The 19,618-nt window shown below is 35.5% G+C and overlaps 3 protein-coding genes across 4 annotated transcripts; 2 read left to right on the top strand and 1 right to left on the bottom strand.

The window, feature by feature from the left end:
- The first annotated feature begins 1,027 nt into the window (after window positions 1-1,027).
- LOC116122713 (phytochrome A-associated F-box protein-like) lies at window positions 1,028-3,820 on the top strand. Of its 2 annotated transcripts, XR_004126950.1 has the most exons (3): window positions 1,028-2,119; window positions 2,666-2,754; window positions 3,718-3,820. XR_004126950.1 is itself a non-coding variant. In XM_031408530.1 (2 exons), the coding sequence occupies exon 1, from the start codon at window positions 1,128-1,130 to the stop codon at window positions 2,097-2,099; it is 972 nt and encodes a 323-aa protein (XP_031264390.1). In that variant the 5' UTR covers window positions 1,028-1,127; the 3' UTR covers window positions 2,100-2,119; window positions 2,666-3,043. The 2 variants fall into 2 exon arrangements, 1 of the variants encoding a protein (XP_031264390.1); XM_031408530.1 differs by lacking the exon at window positions 3,718-3,820 and having other exon boundaries at window positions 2,666-3,043.
- Window positions 3,821-4,826: 1,006 nt separating this feature from the next.
- LOC116122712 (beta-glucosidase 11-like) lies at window positions 4,827-8,423 on the top strand. The gene is made up of 13 exons (XM_031408529.1): window positions 4,827-4,965; window positions 5,113-5,176; window positions 5,596-5,651; window positions 5,791-5,866; window positions 5,960-6,031; window positions 6,135-6,222; window positions 6,312-6,567; window positions 6,795-6,910; window positions 7,182-7,405; window positions 7,650-7,678; window positions 7,765-7,852; window positions 7,942-8,032; window positions 8,136-8,423. The coding sequence occupies exons 1-13, from the start codon at window positions 4,837-4,839 to the stop codon at window positions 8,380-8,382; spliced, it is 1,536 nt and encodes a 511-aa protein (XP_031264389.1). The 5' UTR covers window positions 4,827-4,836; the 3' UTR covers window positions 8,383-8,423.
- Window positions 8,424-12,267: 3,844 nt separating this feature from the next.
- LOC116122714 (E3 ubiquitin-protein ligase RFI2-like) lies at window positions 12,268-17,071 on the bottom strand. The gene is made up of 5 exons (XM_031408531.1): window positions 16,734-17,071; window positions 15,319-15,543; window positions 13,855-13,879; window positions 13,377-13,748; window positions 12,268-12,971 (listed from the first exon to the last, which is right to left on the bottom strand). Exons 1-5 carry the CDS (start codon window positions 16,924-16,926, stop codon window positions 12,542-12,544), a joined length of 1,245 nt encoding a protein of 414 aa, XP_031264391.1. The 5' UTR covers window positions 16,927-17,071; the 3' UTR covers window positions 12,268-12,541.
- Window positions 17,072-19,618: the final 2,547 nt, after the last annotated feature.

Here is a 19,618-nt window from a genome sequence, read left to right as displayed (position 1 = left end):
TGAAATTTTTAAAATTGTATGTATTACCAATAGGCTAGTAGGATAATACACACTTGAAAGTTTTAAAGTGACAAGATAAAAGACTTTAAGAAAAGAATGAAATTTTTGAGTTATATGTCGATCACTCTCTACCAAATAATGAGAACCCCTTTACTTGCTACAAAAGAACTAATTAAATTGGCATAACGTAAATATGAATCAAGCATTAAATAAGTATTATTCCACCTAACTGGGATGTCTAATGCAAAAGTTCTAGGAGACAAATTTGAAGTTTTACAAGCATCTTGAAATTCAAAATTTCTTCTATTAGTACTAGTAATCCAAGCTAAACAATCTTTAATTCTATCAATATTATTTCTAATTCTTTTCATACCAATTTTTACAATTAAATTAATAATGTGACATGCACAATGTTAGCGAAAAAACTTCAAATTGTCATAAAAAAGAAAATTTTGTTTAAAAACATCTACAACTCTATTATTAGCACTTGCATTATCTAAAGTTAGACTTATTATTTTGTGAACAATATCATATTATTCTAAAACTTCAACAATTTTATTATAAATTTGTTGACCACTATGATCCACATTCATTAATCTAAATCCCAATAAAGATTTATTTAATTTACATTCGTTATCAAAATAATGACTAGTCACACAAATATAATCTTGTTTAGCTCTACCGCTCCAAATATCAGCGGTTAGAGCCACTCTAACATGACAACTATGTTTTTCATTTCTTAATTCTAATTTTATTTTCTTAAACAATTTTATTAAATCATTTCTAGTCGAAATTTTAGAATAAGTTTTAAATTCTGGTAAAAATGAATTTTTAATAAATAATACAACTCGTAATCAAACGATTATGGAAAAGTCTTAACTCGGCTCGCCACTGCAATAGACTAGCATGAAATCTCGACAAGTTGCGTCAGCCTGTCTGTGAGCAGGAACAGAAAGTTTTTCGACCACACATGGCGACAAATTGAGTATTCATACGTTACTCATCCAAAAGCGTATACGTTACTAAACCTCCAACTAAACAACAAAATATAAGGCCACAGACTCTCGTCAGTTCAATAAAATTTTAACCAACCTGAACTTCAACCAAACAAACCCAAACCAAAAATAATGTCGGAGACTGTATTCTCAAAACTCTCCGACGATGTCATCCTCAACATATTCTTCAAACTGGAGGACGACCCAAGAAACTGGGCCCGCCTGGCCTCTGTCTGCACTAAATTTTCTTCTCTTATTCGTAATATTTGCTGGAAGAACAAGTGCTCTAGGAGCATGCCCGGCGTTGTCGCCGATCTCCTTTCCACTGATTCGGCCGCTCCACTGGACCTGTGGTCGTCCCTCAATAAGCTTTCCGTCTGCTGCCCAGGCCTCCTTCACTCTGGCGTTTTGTTAGAGAACTCAGATTTCGGCCTCGAGCGTGAGCTGGGCCCTGATGCAAATTATCAAAGTTCTACTAGGATCCAATCAGCCACTCCGTCAACCGACACTGGCTCCAGCAATCTAGAATCTGGGACTCTTCCTGCTGATTGTTCCTGGTCACTTTTTGACGATCTTTATTTTGACACTGTTTATAATAATTCTGAGGCTCAAGATGATTGTGGGTTTGTTGTTGATGACGTTGCAAATTGTGTGGCTGAAGTGGGTCTCGACGTTTCTTCTGGTAAAAAGAGGAAATTTTGTAGCAGATCGGTTAAGTCGCATTTGGCATCTGGGGTTTGGAATTTGAGTCGTGAGCAAGGCAATAAACTTCTTGCCAGTAGATTTCGAGGGGATTGTTTGTACATTTCTGACTGGCCAGGTTGTGTTCACACCGAAGAGAAGCGAAATTACATGCTTTTTAGAGGCATTTTCAAGAACTTTAAGCGCTCTCGTGTTTGGAGAACCATAAACGATGGCAATCGGAGCAAAATTGATATCAGTTGCGCATTTTGTCCGTGTAAAGAGACCTGGGACTTGCATTCTGCATTTTGTTTGAGAAGGGTTTTTGGGTACCATGACGATGGTGAACCTGTTGTTAGAGCTTATGTGTGTGAAAATGGCCATGTTTCTGGGGCCTGGACAGAGTTGCCATTGTACACTTGATGCTGTTTTTCACTTGCTTGGTATTGTTATAGTTTCTCTCAGTATTTGTATTTCTTTGCTTCTGGTTTTATTATGTTATTACAATTGCAATGGTTTATTTGTTAAATTTGCTTTGAATTCTAATAAAGAAATGTGTGCTTTTAGCGTTGGTCAATGTGTTATAGGTTTTCTTTTTCTTTTCTTTTTATGAATTGTTGATGAACTCTGTGGGAAACACTCTTCGAGATTGTGATGATGGGTAATTAAATTTTTTAACCGGTTTGCAGCGTTAGTAATATTCCATACTATCATAAGATTTTTCTATTTATATCAATGGAAGAATTTTGATGTTATGAAATGTTATAACTTATCATCATATTACATCTCTGTATATAGATCTCTTTTTGGTCTCCATCTGCTTGACTTTAATATTAGTTCAGTTGTAATATGCTGGTCAGAACTTATGGTAGTTGAACAAGGCCTTAATGTTGTTCTATTTGTTTTACTATGATAATGCAGGACTGGCCATCTTGTGAAGTAATATGCATTTTATTAAGATATTGATTATCTGTTACTGCATTTTTTAGGTTTCAATGATAAATTTCTAGTAAAAGATGGAGTAGCAAAAATATGCAGGCCTGAAGGTTTTGGAAGCTAAACAGTTTATTTTATACCCGTAAGGCAGTATTACTAGTGCATTATCCTCAATGAAAATGCTGATGAATGCATCTTTGTTCCATTTTTATGTTTGTCATTTGTGCATTTCACTTATAAGTACTCAACTTCAGATATCAAAATTCAGTTTTTTGTCAATTTGCCATAGCCTCATTAATGTGGTTGTGCACGCCTAATGTTGTGGATTCAATAATGTGATATCTCTGGTTGATAAGATTTCCATTTGTCGTGTGCACAAAAGTTATGATAGAATGAAGATAGGAAAATAATACCTGGTAATTGGATTGGGGTGGGGTGTAGTAAATTCTTTCTAGATACACTGTAACTCCAGGTTACCGACTGTTTTTGGTCTAGTCAAACTAATGAAATTTTTGACTGCAGAACATTGTCTTTATTTCTTGTTTTTGTATGCTCCGTGATAGGATATGATTGTTGGAATTCTGTTCTTTGTTTGTTGCCTGTAAAATTAGTTGTAGTACAGGGAGGCGAGATAATAAGTTGATGGAGAATGATGAAGGAATGATTTGAATAGATATCACTTCATCAGTACGAATGTAAGGAGTTTGAACTTGAATGTAGTCTTGAGTCCTATTCTGTATTTACTGCTACATCTCTTGATTGTTGGGAAACTATCTCATGCTGTATGACCAATGGCTCAGGATTATTATGAATGATATCAACTTGTGATGCCTTAGATTCTGACTATAGGAGTCCGCTAAATAGGTTCTTATGCTATAGAGACATTTCTGCTTCCAAGTCAGAAGCTCATCATGTATGTTCTGTCAATTGCCTTGTGTTATTGATCGGAATCCCAGTACCGTGTATATAATTCGTGTTCAGGCGAGAACTGTAAACGTGCACGATAGCTTGCTCATCTTGACCACCTTATCTTATCTTATGATACCGTAAATAGGTTGAGTGTCTCACAATTTGCTTTTCTTATTTTTTTATCTCAATTGTCAAGTTTCTAATTAAGAGCAGGAAAACGAACCAGACATTTGACGTTGAAGCATAGGTGAAAAATGTTGAATCTATGTATGTGAAAAGGAAAAGGAAAAGGACAAGAGTCAGTGAGTTACAGATAGATGCTTGTGTTTGTTACAGATGGCGCTTTTCTTGGAATCCGTACCACTTAATAGGTATGCACTGTCATGGCTGCACAGAAGCAAAGCTGCCAAGAATTTTATTTGCCTCACTCCCTTTCAACCGTTGGATCCGTTATGCATCAGATCAAACATATCGTGGTGCTATTGCACATTAAAAAAATAATGCCCAAAAATAATTGTTGGTTGTTGAGATTTCTACACAAGTTATTGCTCAATCCCATTGCACAATATGGCAGGGCAAGCTCTGTGAATTGAAGACAAGAAAAAATAGAAGAAAACAATTCATTCTTAACTTTATAAGTATTAATGGTGAGGAAGTTTAGTTCTGATATGTTAAATGTTGAGCTGCAATTGTCGATGAGGGGACCCTTTTTCGATATCAGTCACGGGCTCTATTTTTTTTTTTCAATGAACGGGGTTGAGTTTGTTTATATATATTTCAACTAATCTTTTGAGACTTTAAAACTATAAGTTGGATAAAAACTCTAATAGTTACCCCAATTAACCACCACGAAGCATAGGGCTCTCATTTTCTTTTACCTTCTTTGTTCCCATCACTGCTAAAGACCATAATTTAAGCATCTAATTATCACCAAAGTTTATGTATTTGTCATTTGTCACGATAAAAAACAGGAGAAAAATAAATAGAGTGAAACCTAACCTTTTCTCCAGATATTCAGATTCATAAATCATAACGACTACGTGCAGATTTTTTATTCTTGAACAAATACGTCAAAAAACAGAAGACAGGCCCCCATCAGTCTTCTGGTCCCATTCTTAAAGTGGTCATGAACGAATTTGCACTTGGATTGTAACAGATTTGTCTGTGTACTAATTAATTCCCATAAAGAAGCAGCACCAAGTGTTTTGGATACGTCTAACTCTGGCCTCTGCCTCAGCCTACTCAAAGCCATTTACTTTGCTCGTAAAATATCAGCACGAAGCATTGATTCCTCTGACTGCATCACAGTGAAAAAATGTTTAGACTTTCTTTCTTGCTAATTATTCTGCTTCATTTAGCAGTAACAGGGCTTAGCGCTGATGAATTCAGTAGACATGACTTCCCACCTAGCTTCATTTTTGGCTCTGGCACCTCAGCTTATCAGGTCACTCACTTTTACTTCATATATTTAGCTATTTATTTTATTTTTAAGTTTATACATAGTAAAATAGGCAAAATGTTTACTAGAAAGTTCATTACTTTAATCATAAAATTTATTTTAGAAAAATAAAATATAAAAATCATACAATAGGTGGAGGGAGCAGCAAACGAAGATGGGCGGACTCCAAGCATTTGGGATACCTTTGCACACGAGGGTATGTTTTCTTAACTTTTTGGATTAAAAACTCTACTGAAATTGAATATGCCAATACATAATGTGTAACATACTTGAGTTTTGTTGATTTATGTTAAATTAATCACCTTTAGATACAAGATTTGCATTTTATTTGGGGGATTAGACAAATTTCAAACGAGTTTCTGGAACACTATTGAGGTCTGTTTAACCTGCTACTCATCCTTATTATTTCACAGAATCATCACTCCTCATTATGGTCATTCAATATCTCCCAGTGTAAATATTCTAGGGTGTGGTTAAAATTTAAAAGAGAATAGATAAGTAATTTATGGATCACTATAGTCGAAAGTTAGCTTGAAGCCAGAGGAGACATAGCATGTATGTTCTTCAATCAAAAGTATGTTTCCGATACTTGATTTTCCACCTCTCAAAATTCAGGGAAGGCACAGGGAGCCACAGGAGATGTAGCATGTGATGAGTATCACAAATACAAGGTGTATACATGGTGCCTTATATATGCCGATTCTTTCTATATAACTAAGTCACAAATTCAAATTTCGTTTATCCTTTTTTTGTTTTAGATGCTGTAGCTTGATGGTCTGTATGTAACTAGTTATTCATGTACTTTTGCAGGAAGATGTGCAACTCATGGCGGACACAGGCTTAGATGCCTATAGATTTTCCATCTCGTGGTCAAGACTAATCCCAAGTACAATTTTGAATTGAGACTCTTAACGACCAAATAAGTACTAACCAATATTTGATTAATCTCACATATTTATCCTCGTGTTATTTCTCTCAGATGGAAAAGGACCTGTGAATCCAAAGGGTTTACAGTATTACAACAACCTCATAAATGAACTAACCACCCATGGTGAGACCCAACTTTTCATCAATAATGTCTTAACATCAACTTTTTTCTCTTCACAAATGATAACAGATAGTGTCTTGGAAATATCTTTGTTTTGATCACGCAGGAATTGAACCGCATGTTACGTTATTCAATTATGATCTTCCCCAGGCTCTTGAAGATGAGTATGGAGGATGGATCAATCAAAGAATTGTGTATAATTCTAAACCGTTTGTGATTGGTAAATTGCCTAGCACCAAAAAAGTTGATTGACACTACTTGAATCATCTCTATGCGAATGCAGGAAAGACTTCACTGCTTATGCAGAAGTATGCTTTAGAGAGTTTGGCAACAGGATTTCATATTGGACAACCGTAAATGAGCCCAATGTATTCGTGCTTGGCGGTTATGATCAAGGATATGTGCCACCTCAGCGGTGTTCTTTTCCATTTGGATTCAATTGCTCCAGAGGCAACTCCACCTCTGAGCCATACATGGCACTTCATCATATTTTGTTAGCGCATGCATCAGCTACAAGACTCTATAGGAACAAGTATCAGGTAATATCCAAAAAAAATTATATCATGTGCTTTTCCATCTTTTTTATGACTCAAACAATCATATGATCCAACAAAAAGAATATGCCCTTTCATTTGCATCAAATCCTAAAATAAAATTGTCTTTGCATTAAACTTAAATGTTGTGCCTACACACATTTAATTTTTAGATGTCAGTTTAGGCCATGTCTATGCAAAATAGATTTTAATTGCAACACACAGTGGTGCAGGGCAAGCAGCATGGTTATATAGGTATCAGCATCTACGCATTTGGGGTAGTCCCTCTAACAAACTCAACAGAGGACGTAATTGCTACTCAAAGAGCCAGTGATTTCCTAATTGGTTGGTAAGTTAAGTATCCTGCATAACATAAGAAGGGTTTCTATATATTGCTTTTGGTGGTATTTATGTAACCTGGGTTCTATCTCACATTTGTTTGGATTCTATGATAATGTCACTTCCACTTTGCCCTTAGTTGTTCTAACTTTTCTCGGATTTTTTTTTTTTTTTTTCCCTTTTTAAAGGCCTTAAGTCTTTGTCTGCTCATAATTCTTATAGACTGGCATGTTCTTTCATTTTGTACCCTTTATTTAATTAGTTTGTATGCGGCATTGCAGGGTTGCACATCCATTGATGTTCGGAGATTATCCCGAAATAATGAAGAAAAATGTGGGCTCCAGACTTCCAGTCTTCACCGATCATGAGTCCAAGCAGGTTAAGGGTTCTGCTGATTTCCTGGGATTGATACACTACAGCACAGTTTACATCAAAGATAATTCCAACAGTCTGAAGCAGGAAGTCAGAGACTTTAACGCAGACATGGCAATACAGTTAGTTAACAGTATGTTCTTTACATATTAGTTCTTCACTAAACTGAATGATGGCTCCATTCACTTAGTACTCAAGTTGATTTTCCGTTGAATGAAGTTACCAACCAAAGCTCAGGCTTAGCTATTGATTAATTTCATCCAAGATTTCTACTTGTCGGTTATGATCACCACTCATTTTACATAGCATATAACTCATTGGAATATCTTCTGGCTACTTTAGAAACTAAAGTAATTGATTGATTGTGTTTGTGGCAGCACTACCGGATAATACATCTGCATATGAGGTGGGATTTGAAATACATAATTTTATTATTGGCTTAGTTTAGGTGAGTTAGCTCACTGTATTTCTAATTGGGATTGTTTTATTCAGTTCCCTGTACAGCCCTGGGGTTTGAGAGGAGTGCTGGAGTACTTTAAACAAGTTTATGGCAATCCTCCTATTTACATTTATGAAAATGGTCTGTCTCTAAATAAATAGCTCTGCCTGGAATAGATTTATGCATCAATTTGATCAAACACTTGTAAATCATTCTCTTTTCGTCAATAGGTCAACGGAGTCTGCGCAATTCAACATTGGAAGATATGTCAAGGGTGAAATACATACATGCTTACATTGGGAGTGTGCTTGATGCTGTGAGGTATGCAAATCTTTTACTTTTATCAAACACCTTTTTTTTTTTTTTTTAATTACATTACAGTATAACCTAACTCCCTTTTTTGTTATCTGTTTGAATCCGTAAGAAATGGATCAAATACAAGAGGGTACTTTACATGGTCGTTCCTAGATGTATTCGAATTGCTGGATGGGTATGGATCCAGCTTCGGGCTGTACTATGTGGATTTGAATGATCCTGGTTTAAAGAGATATCCCAAGCTATCTGCCCATTGGTACTCCCACTTTTTGAAGGGAAACATCATCAATTCAGATTATGTTTTCAAACTCAGCAATAATTTATCTACTCTTTGTCATACCCACTGCTTTCAGTAGCTCTAGATACATACATCTATGTAATCCTAGAGTTACTCTTCTTAGTTGTTATGCTGCTTCTCAATAAACCAAATTCTACGATAACAGTATTCCTATCAATAATAAGTTTGCAATATTTCTCTGTTTCCAGTTATTAATTGCTTCATTAAACTATATGCATTAACAATGCCACATGTTTCTGCAGAAACGAATTATTGTTGGCGTTATTTTTTAGTATTATTTTTTTTAATCACTGAAGGTTACAGGATGTGCAGGTTGTTGATTCCTCATTCTTGCAAGAGTAAACGACATTTTCCCACCCAAGGTTTGGCAAATCTACGGTTCCCACCTTTGGTTTCATAAATTGCAGATTCCCACTCTTAAATTAACTGAAAATTATTTAATCTAACAGTTAAAAGGGTAAAATGGTCATTTCAAAGATGAAAATTTCAAAACAACCCTTCACTTCTTAAATTCACGCCACCAAAAAATTTCAAAATAACCTTTCACTTCTCAAATTCACCCCATTGGTGATTTCAGACCATTCCGGCCTGTCTCCAGCACAATCAACCCCTCCCGACACCACCATTACAATCCCCTCAACCCCCACATCAAAACCCCTAACCTTCTCGCCTGATTGAACCCCCCAATTGCCAGCCGTTGCTTTAGTGTCAATTGGCGTTTCATCCAAATTCCGATAGGTCACATCACCAAAAACCACCCCCAAGACCACCAATAGCATCGTCGACTTCCCCCCACCAAAACCTGCAATATCGCTGACTGCAATTGCTCTCCGATCGTCGCTGCCTCTCCCTTAGGTTTTCGCGTTTTGTCACCCCTTTCCAACCAAATTTCGGGTGGAAAAGTTAGGGGTTTTGGTGAGGAGGATAAGGAGATGCTGATGGTGGTGTCGGGGAGGTCCAATGGTGTCGGAATCAGGCCGGATTTTTGGCTTGGCCGGGATCTCCTCTAAGGGTTATTTGAGAGAAATTTGAGATGTCGGAGTTATTTTGAGAGAAAAGTAACGGTGTTAATTTAAGGATGGGAATCTACGATTTATGAAACTAGGGGTGAGAACTTGCAGATTCGCCAAACCTTGGGTGGGAAAATGTCGTTTACTCTTCTTGTAATAAAGTCACTGTTTTAAAAACCGGACTGGACCGGCCGGCCCAACCAATTGGACCGTGAATTGGTCACGTGTCCGGTTCGAGTCACCCTCAAACCCGCTAATATGCATTGAGACGTTTTAAACCGGTTGAAAACCGGATAATCTGAGTGAACCTCCGGTCCAAACGGACCAGCGAAAAAACCGGTCCACAATTTAAATCCCTAATACGCGACAATCGTCTTCTCTTTCACGCAGCCCTTTCTTCTCTTCTTCTCTGTCACGTAGCGTCGCAGCCCTTTCTCATCTTCTTCTCTTTCAGTATTTCTCACGAAAATTTCTCAGCAAACACTCTAATCTCTGTGAAAATTCTCACGGTTTCGGCTCTGTCTTCTGTTCTCTCTGAAATCCCACCTAAATCGCATCTGAACTCGCCGGAAATTGACGACGACATCTTCCTCCCTCGTTGAAAATCGACGACGTCTTCCTCCCTCACTAGAAATCGATGGCAACAGCTCCATTCGTCGATCCAGGTAACGCCATTCCTCACTCTCTTTACATTTAAGTTAACACCCTTTTCATTTTTCAATCTATAGAGCTGTTGTGGTTGTATTAACATGATCTTGAGGATGGTTCTACTTTGATTCAAGTATATTTGCACACAAAAAAAGTGCAAGGAATTTAATTAGTGCATTGCACCAAACAGAGCCTAATCAATAATGTCACTCTCCATGATGTTACTTGCCTCCAAAGATCATTCTATCTATTGGATCATTTAACATAAAGTTTTTTTTGGCAATTTTTTTCTTTCATTAAGATTATATTAATTTGTCACAAGCGTCTTAGCTTATGTGTTACGTTTCAAAATTTGATTCCTATCTTATCATATGATCTATTTGAATTTTAAAATAAACTCTCAGTTTCTTCACACAAACTCCATATCTGCCTGCATTTGAATCTCTCTCTTACTCTTTCTTAGCATGAAGCGATCACTATTTGAAAGTAATAGCAAACTGGATGGAATTAATGACAATGTTAATTAAAGTCTCAACTCCATTGTTTCAAGGACTATATATGCGATATGTTCCCCACAAATAATTAGAACCAAATATTATAGGTGTTGGGATCTTTTAATTTCTGTAGAACCAGATATTGATGTTAAAAATCAGTCCTTGATTGATTCCACTACAGAAAGTTCAATGCTCTACCACTGATTGGATGTAGAGTTTGCAATATTTTTTTGAAAATGCTGATACATGACCAAGAGTTTAAACAAAGATGAAAATTGCTTTTGCTGAGAGACTGTAGATGATTAAGTAATTGGATTAGCTAGTATAGATTTTCAGGTCATAAAAAGCTTCCCGTAGCTGATAGTTGTTATGATAGTTTTTTTGCATTCTGAGGCTTGCTCCTGTTAGCATACGCTCATGAAAGACTATCAAAAAGTAACTTGAAGGAAGAAGCATTAGGAGCCTAACTTCTGACTCTACCTTGCCTGTGAATCTGCATTAGTGTCCTTTCAATCAGCAGGTTTTGGTGGGGCACTGAAATGTAACTATCTAATTTTTAAAATTTGATGGTGAGTTCCATTCATATATAGTTTTGCAAAATCTGGTTAAACAAGATAGGATATCTGCAGATTGGGCTGGCATACTCCATTTTAAGTCATTCTTTCGTGGCTGTGATTGTGAGCATAACTTTCTATCACATTCAAACCTAATAGTTGGTACTAGCACTGTAGTAATCATATTCTTTCGTGGCTGTGGTTGTGAGTGACGACAAGTTTTGTTTTATGTTACATTTATATGCCATATAAAAACAATTAACAATGTATTTTGTATTTGATTCTTTTGATGGTGGTGATAGTTATGATGATGATGATGATGATGGTGATGAATTTTGATGCTAGTGTGTGAAGCTCAATCAACATGGAGACGGATCAAAGAAAAAACACTTGCATCAAATGTTTTGTTATTAATTAGTATGTATTTTGACATTTAATATGTAAATACAATATCATGTTTGGATTTGGACTTTGAATTGTTGTTAAATACTTAAATTATGTTAGGATTGTTGTTGAATTTGAACTTTGAATCATATTGGATTGGACAATAATTAAGTTGTTATTATCTTATTAAAAAATAGAAATCTAAAAAAAAAAAAAAAAAGTTTTTTTAAAAATGTGCTGATGTCATTATGATGTGTGATGACATCACCGGTCCAACCGACGGTTGGACCGGTTAAACCGTGACCCTGCCATCAAAGCGGGTTGCCCATCGGTCCAGTTTTTAAAACAATGAATAAAGTTCGTGTAAGATCCCAGAAAATCACCAGAGATCTTATATTCAGCCCTCATTTGAACCATGGTTACACAAATTTTGATGAACGAATTTAACAGAACCATGGTCTTTTAACTGAAGTTCTAAAAAAGAGAATTTTCTCTATCACGTAGAATAGTATTCCACGTGATGTGAATGCGATGATTTAATGAACTTATCAAATCATTTATTGTTTATAGAATACAAAGTTTAAAAAAGTGATAATAATAATTAAAGTGACAAATAACGTAACAGTGCTATATTAAATTCACATTGATCATCCAAAACTTGAAATACAATTGGGAATATGAATATCACTGTACAGAGTTAAAGGCTTAACCCTTTAATTTGTGTTTAATCATTAATGAACCATCCGCCCGCGAAATGGCGAGCCTAATGCAATGGCGGTTGCCCTCTCACTCCAACTTCAACTTTGAAGATGGATCGTATCAACAGATTAAACTGAAGACCCGCACGAAAATATCTGAAAAGTGGAAACAAGTACAAATTGCATTTGCACCAATACTTTAACTGCCAAAACGTTGAGTTTCGGGGGCCACAGGATAAGGCAACTTTCCCAGGATTTACAAAAATGGACAACAGTTTCAGGGCAAGTATGCCCAAAATTTACAAAAGAAGAGTTTCACAGTTCACATATTTAACTTTTTAAGTTCCAGTCATCAAGTTCGGATGCGTGCAATTCACGCAATTTTCTGACAGGCAGGATAAACGTTCAAAGGTTTTTTATCCCATCCTCTTAAGAGGAGTGCCTATGCCAAAAGCTTCCTGACCTGTTCCCCGAGTCTGAGGCCCCACTATTCTGATGAAACGAACCCCAATTTGAGTCTCTTATTACAGCAGGGAAACGAGATAACCTCTCTCTTTCCCATACATGAAAATGATTCAAAAACGGACTTTCTGCTTCTTGTAGGTTCTGCCCCGATGAGCTTGGTGGAAAGATATAGAAGTTACCATTCTGATCATGTTGGGGGGGTGCTGGCACTACTGCAGGCAAGCTCCTTGGACCATCAAATCTCCTCAAACCTGGCACTACAGGTGTGGGCAACCCTGCTGAAATACTTGACTGCTGCTGAGGAAGGAAGGAATGAGAAGTGTTTAGAGCAGTGCTGCCAGGATGACGAGGAACGACTGAGGAAACAAAGGAGCTCCCAGCTCTAGGACCAGACCTGAGGAAGTACAGGCATGCATGATTAGCATTCCAGTGATCAACAGGCATAAAGGAAAAAGGTGGGGTCTTTTTGTGCCTCTTGTAAGTAATACATGTCCTGTTGGATACGGTGAAGACATCATACTATTCCGAAAAATGTGAAACATAATAATAGTAAACACAAAAGTTGCAGGTTGTTAGAGGTTATAATCAAAGATTGATAAATGCTTCTCACTATTTATATCATTCAAGATATGTCACTTCCAAAAACATATATCTACAGATTGGCAAGAAAAAACATATATTGATAGAGAAGAAGAAGGGAAAGAAAGAAAAAAGATAAATAATTAAAATCAACCTTACCCAAACACTGGCAGGAAAATAAGAAAAAAGACAGTCAAGCTCAACCTAGCCAACAGCTTACCCATGATCAAAGGCAAATGGATGTGGAAAAGATCTGGACATTGTTACAGCATCAGATTCACCATGAGAAGATCTAAGCGTGGCAGGTGGAAGAGAAGCCGGATCAGCACCGTTTATATGGCTACTGGATATGGCGAAAGGGGGGGAATGACGACCCCAACTATGGTACTGGATGGCAGGAAATGCATGGGGAGGAAAAATCTCATTGTGTCCTGATGGACCGTTCCAGTGATAATTTAAAAGGGGATCATCAACATTATTGCTAGATCTCGAGGTTGTAGGCGGAATTGGTCCGACATATGCAACGTATGAATGAGCCATAGATGCTGCTTCTTGTTCAGCGAATAAGGGATGGTGTCCCCGTAGGTCATGTCTATAGGATAAGATATTCATTTACATGGTGTTGTTGTTTTTGGTGGTTGTAACAAAGTTGGCTAGGAAAAATTATCAGGAAAGGTAATTCAAAAGTAATATATTACATGTAGTTGAGGAGGTTCCACCCCCCTGAAAGATATAAAGCATAAATATGTCAGAAATAGTTCAACAGATGTCACTATGGGAGGACACTGTTAATGGTTCAGAAAAAAAGTAGAGGGGATGCTTTTGAGACAAGTATACCAAGTTCTCTTTGTTTTACAGTTTCAATAAAACATTTCAACATAGAATTGTAAAAATCCAACACAAGAAAGCAAGATAAGTAGCACCAAACAAAAGTAAAACAACACACAAGATTGAGGTAAAAACCATCTAATGAACAATCAACCCAACAGATCTGCCATGAATACAGAAAACTGATGGCCAAATCCCCACCTAAAATCTACAAATTTACCATTCAACAGTACACATTTTCCACCTACAGTAAATGCTCTGATTGCACTTCTTTTCCTTGAAGGTGATGAAGTTTAGAAAACACAGTATATGCAAACAAAAATGGTAGCAACAGAATATCAAATAAAGGAAACGCAAGAAGGGGAGTGTTGCTTACTCAAATGATGATCCAACTCGTGCCAATGTCACCAAAATGGGCACCCAGTGAACTTAAAGGGCTGCCACAACAATTAGATGAGTAAGATGATCTCAATCACAAATATCATGAGCAAATTGCACTTTTAACTGTCAGCCAATAACTTCCAGAAATAGCACAAAAGATGCACCAAAGAATCAATGTAATATTACATTTACATCCTCCTAGTGAAGGAAAAAGATATAGCCTTAAGAGCCTCTAGTCTCAAAAAAAAAATGAAAAAAAACCGAAAGAAAAGAAAGAAACAGTTACTGATATACCAAGAATAATGTAAGTCACCATTAAAATCGAGTAAAACTGTGAACTTGTTAACTCTTGGAACATACTAACCTCAAAAGATATTGTTTTCAATAATATGAATGGAAGAAACCGTCTAATGCCAACTAGAACAGGTAAATCTAACCTGACTCAGATGTCAGTGAATATAAAAACATAAATTTAAAAATGGAACTATGAAGACAGAAACAAACATAGAAGCAAATGATAAATCAAGGAGCTGCCAAAGTCCATGATGCAAAAAACAATCTGTAAAGTTTTTGGACCAGAAGTCAAACCTCAATGCCTGGCCCAATGTTATACATTGCATTGGCATTAGGAGTTCTATTAGGAGTCTTTTGCCATATCTCACTGAAACTAGAAACTTCTAAACCAGAAAACTCATAACATTATGTGTTTGAAAATAAATACATTTAAAAACTTTACATTCTTTATAGAAATTCCAAAGCCAAAAGTCAGGACTTAAAGAAACTGAACATGTAGAGATAAATTGGCCTGAGACACAAATGGCGTTAACCAAAAGACAATTCAGAATATATAATCAGCCAGTACAAAATGCACAAACAGAATTTTATGTCTTATATAGAGAACAGAACACTCCTAGAGATAAGACAATCCACTTAATTGTGTTCACCGTTTCAAAATAGAGAACAGAACACCACTTGAAACAAGACAATATGCTTAATTGTGCTTACCATTTCAGAATAACTTAGATCGTAGAAGTCTTCATCGGGTATCCAGTCTTCCATGCTAAACTCAGGAAGTGAACGAGCAGAACCATTGGCATACAACCACTGACCTTTTTCAACCTTCCGACAATTTGGGCATTGCATAGCTCCCTTCATATTAAATGCTGAACCAATGCAATCTGCAAAATAGAGTACAATTTACAGCTACAATTATGCATCACAAAAAACCAATTGTAATACATGTGAAATACTAGTCAGATAAGTGGAATAAATCTAAATGCATGGATGCTTTGAGCAAGCATCATAAATACAATCTCCACCTAAACTCTTTCTATGTCCTTTAAAAGAAACAAGGCCGGTCAACAATTGCACAGTTCACAGTCAGGAAACAAATTAAATATAATAGCTTCATATGAACACAGTGTAGAATTTAAAATCGCAATGTTAAGTATAACTTTAAACTCAAAGTACTACCGAGATTGGTGTTGTATCTGCATACAATATGAGTGGGACACAAAGCTTATCCAGATTAAAATAATTTTCATATCTCAAATTAAAAGCAGCAAGAAGATAGAAACAAAATTTATATTTCTAATGTTCCATTATGAAAAAAAAAAAAAGCACCCCCTTAATTCTCACAAAAGATTGCCATATTGACATTACCATACACCATGAGTTTTAACCAAATAAAACAAAGTAGTCATGTCAATAAAATTAAATAAAGCCTCACTGAGTTTTCAAAAGTGTCACAGGGATCAATTTTCACCAATGATGACATCTCTATGTCCCTAAATTAGGAACATTTTGATTTTATGGCCTTCAACATTATCTCCATAACCCTTAAACCCAAGCCTAATCACATTCCCCATCATGTTCTTCGCAAATGGAAACATTCAACTCTGATATATTTTCTCTTTGGCCTTTGCAGTCTGATCGCATAACACCACAGAATCTGAAATCTAACACCAATTCGTTGTGACTTATTCAAATTATTGGGACTGAAAAAACGCAAATCCTTTACAGTATAAAAAAGTCACAAGTTTTCTCCACCCATCAATTCGCACCATTTATAGACATTAGCGAACCTTTAAACACTTATACGAGATCTCACTAAGACCTATTGATAATCTTCAGACAATCCCAGTTATAATCACATTTTCATCCCGTTTATTTTCTCCAACACCAGAAAGTTTTAAATACTCACCCAATTTCCAAAAATTGAAAAAATAATGATCGACAGTTAACAGCAACTACATTAAACGGGAACAGAATTGACATGCAAAAATCATTAATTGCTGCACAAAATAAATATAATGGTCAACATGCATGTTAAAATCAGAATACCCAAAATTGAAAATAAAAAGCTGACCGAGATGGAATTGATGGCCACAATGGAGCTTAGCGGTGGATCTGGTACCATTATCAGAGACAGAGTCAAGACAAATCGAGCAGGAAACCAAAGAAGAAGGGGGCTCAATAGCTTGATCATCATCATCATCATCACCAGCAGCAGCGTCCATGGGAGGACGACGATGAGTGGTCGTGGCTATAGAGCCCACCATGTTGTCGTTCGTCCACCAATTGAAACCCAAAAATTACAATCCTAAGCGACAAATCTGAAAACTTTTATGCTCTTTTTTTTTTATCTCTATCCCTATATCTATCTCTGTCTGTGAACCCGAAATCTATCTGTGTTTCTCTTTCCGACCTGTCAGATTACGTGGTTAAGACCTTACATGGACTGCCTTTGAATTTAATATCATCAATTCATCATCATCAAAATGGACGGTCTCCTTTTTTTGTTTCATTCTCTTTTTTTACATTCTAAATAAAATACTTTTGACTATACGTTAAGTATGTCCTGAGTTAAGCGACTCCGTTTTAACCGCGAAGCTTCTATGTTCTATCACAATTTTACAACTCTTTTTTTTTTTTTTTTTTTTAAATTTTGATAAATATTCTATTAAGGCTTCATATATTATGAATAATTTAATTTCTTTTCTATTTTAATTTATTTATCATATCTTTTATCTTATTTTAGGAAGATTATTATTAGCTTTAGGTTATTTTAGGAAATACTATTATTAGTTTCATTCCTAATTAGGGCTTCATATATTTTCCTTATTATATTATATTTTGATTTATTTTTCCTAATTTTTAGGAAGATTGTTATTAGTTTTAATCAAACTAAGATTGAATTGAAAAACTCTCCTTAAAGATAATATTATAATTGGATATTGTCATTTTATATATTTTGATAAATAAAATTCATTAGTTTTTAACATATGGCCTAGACATTATCATTCCTTTGTGATTTCGTGGTCAAATTTATAACAACAAATCAAGTCATAAACGAGGGATTATAATGATAATGACAAACAAAATAAATCCCGAATTTCACACTATAATAGAGATCATTGATAACTTTGATTTTCATAGATAAATTTAAATTCTCTAAGTCATAGTTTTTTTTTTTTTTTTTTTTTTAGCAATCGAAGTATTCAAGTCAGCTTACATGAATCTCAACTAATCTCTAGAATTCATTAAATACCTTACAAACCTAAAGGACTAGATAAACCACAATATTATTGTGGTAAGTAACCTCAAGGTTTGAATCGAAAAACTGAAGAAAGAGAGTAAATTTTTTTGACCGTCAAGCCAACCCCTCAACTTTAAAGCCTAGAGTTGATATAATTCAATCCCTACTGAAACTCCGTATTATTGGTATCCTTAGGCCATCCTTATGGAAGTTAGGGTATAAGATATAAAATGTTATTATTATAAGTGGAGTGGTTGGAATTAAATTAAAGGGTTGATTTGCTTCCATCTTCGGGCAGGCTGAAGTAGTGGTAGTGGTGGTGTGCATGTGAAACTTGTCATGTTTATGAATTCTCAATTTAGAGTTTCATTGAGCATCATATATTTCTCCAAGCCAATAACATGTTGTATTACAATTTCAATAAATCAAAAAGTTGGCTATCAAATTATTCTGCCCATGTGTAACCAAGCATCACTGAAAGTGTTACTTGTTCATTCATCCAACACGAAAACAAGGCAAAGTGGTGAACTCTGGGTATGTTCAGCTGCGGGACTTTTTGTTACCACGCTCCTTTCCGGGAGTTTGTTTTCTCTTACTGTTTCTAGGTTTTGTCCAGTAGCAGATTGTTTGTAGCCTCTTGAGTTGCCCTTATTTTTTTGGTTTATAAAAGCTTAATTATATATATATATAAAAAAAAAAAGAAGTTAGCACATTGATGTGCAGTATGTAATTATCTGAATATTGGGATGTTTATATTTTGTAAAGAGAGTGACGGTGAGTCTATTATGCCTAATTAGTTTAGAAGGTTACATATAATGTGTAGGGTTTCAAAGTTGAGCTTCCTTTCGGTATTTTCTACTTACAGCAATGTTAGTCTTATAAAGAAGCCTACAAAGTTAACCTCCACCCTTCATCTTCATCATTTCTCTCTCTCTCTCTTTCTCTTTTTCCGTTTTTCCTTTGTTTTTTTCTTCACTTGGTAAGTTTTTTTGTAGAGTTCTTTGTAAGGATAGACTTATTCTTTCTACTTATTAATGCCAAATGCTCGTACAAAGATGCTGAGACTGGGCTGGGAATACTTGCTATGAATTAAAGAGAGCCAATTTCTTATATTTGCTTTTGCTAGTATTTTCATCCTTTTTTTTTTTGTTTTTGTTTTGGGTAATGGAGGTAATACATGCTATGAATTACAGGAAGCCAATTTCTTGCATTTGTTTTTGTTAGTATTTTCCTTTTTTTATTATTTTTTTTTGGTAACTGAGATATTCAGATCAGTTTGTAAGCACTTCAATTAATCATTGGATTCATTAAACACCTTACAAGTCTAAAAGACCAAGTAAGTCATAATGTGATATATGATCTCAAGAGAACCTAATAAGTTAAGAGCGGGACAAATCTCTTTAACCATCTTACTAACCTCTTTAACATTTAGTATTTTCCTTTTCACACGTGCTTAGATAAGAGTGCCAATATCTTGAAGATAACCAGCATGTACTTGGAATATTTCATATTATTTTAATAATGAAGTTTTTTGGAATATTCAGTAAGAGATTCGTGATAGAATATTAATAAACACAATAGAGGAAAGTGTTACCAATTTGAACTAGACAACTTAACAGGATGCAGCTTTTTGCAGGGCTGTGAGTTGATTTGTTGCGCATACACCCTCTATTCTTTTATAAAATCAAATATATCAGTTCATATATTATGTAGTT

The sequence above is a fragment of the Pistacia vera genome, unplaced genomic scaffold, assembly GCF_008641045.1.
Source record: "Pistacia vera cultivar Batoury unplaced genomic scaffold, PisVer_v2 Contig1363, whole genome shotgun sequence".
Taxonomy (NCBI): domain Eukaryota; kingdom Viridiplantae; phylum Streptophyta; class Magnoliopsida; order Sapindales; family Anacardiaceae; genus Pistacia; species Pistacia vera.
The sequence above is the reverse complement of the archived record's forward strand: the minus strand, read 5'-3'. Positions and strand labels throughout refer to the sequence as shown.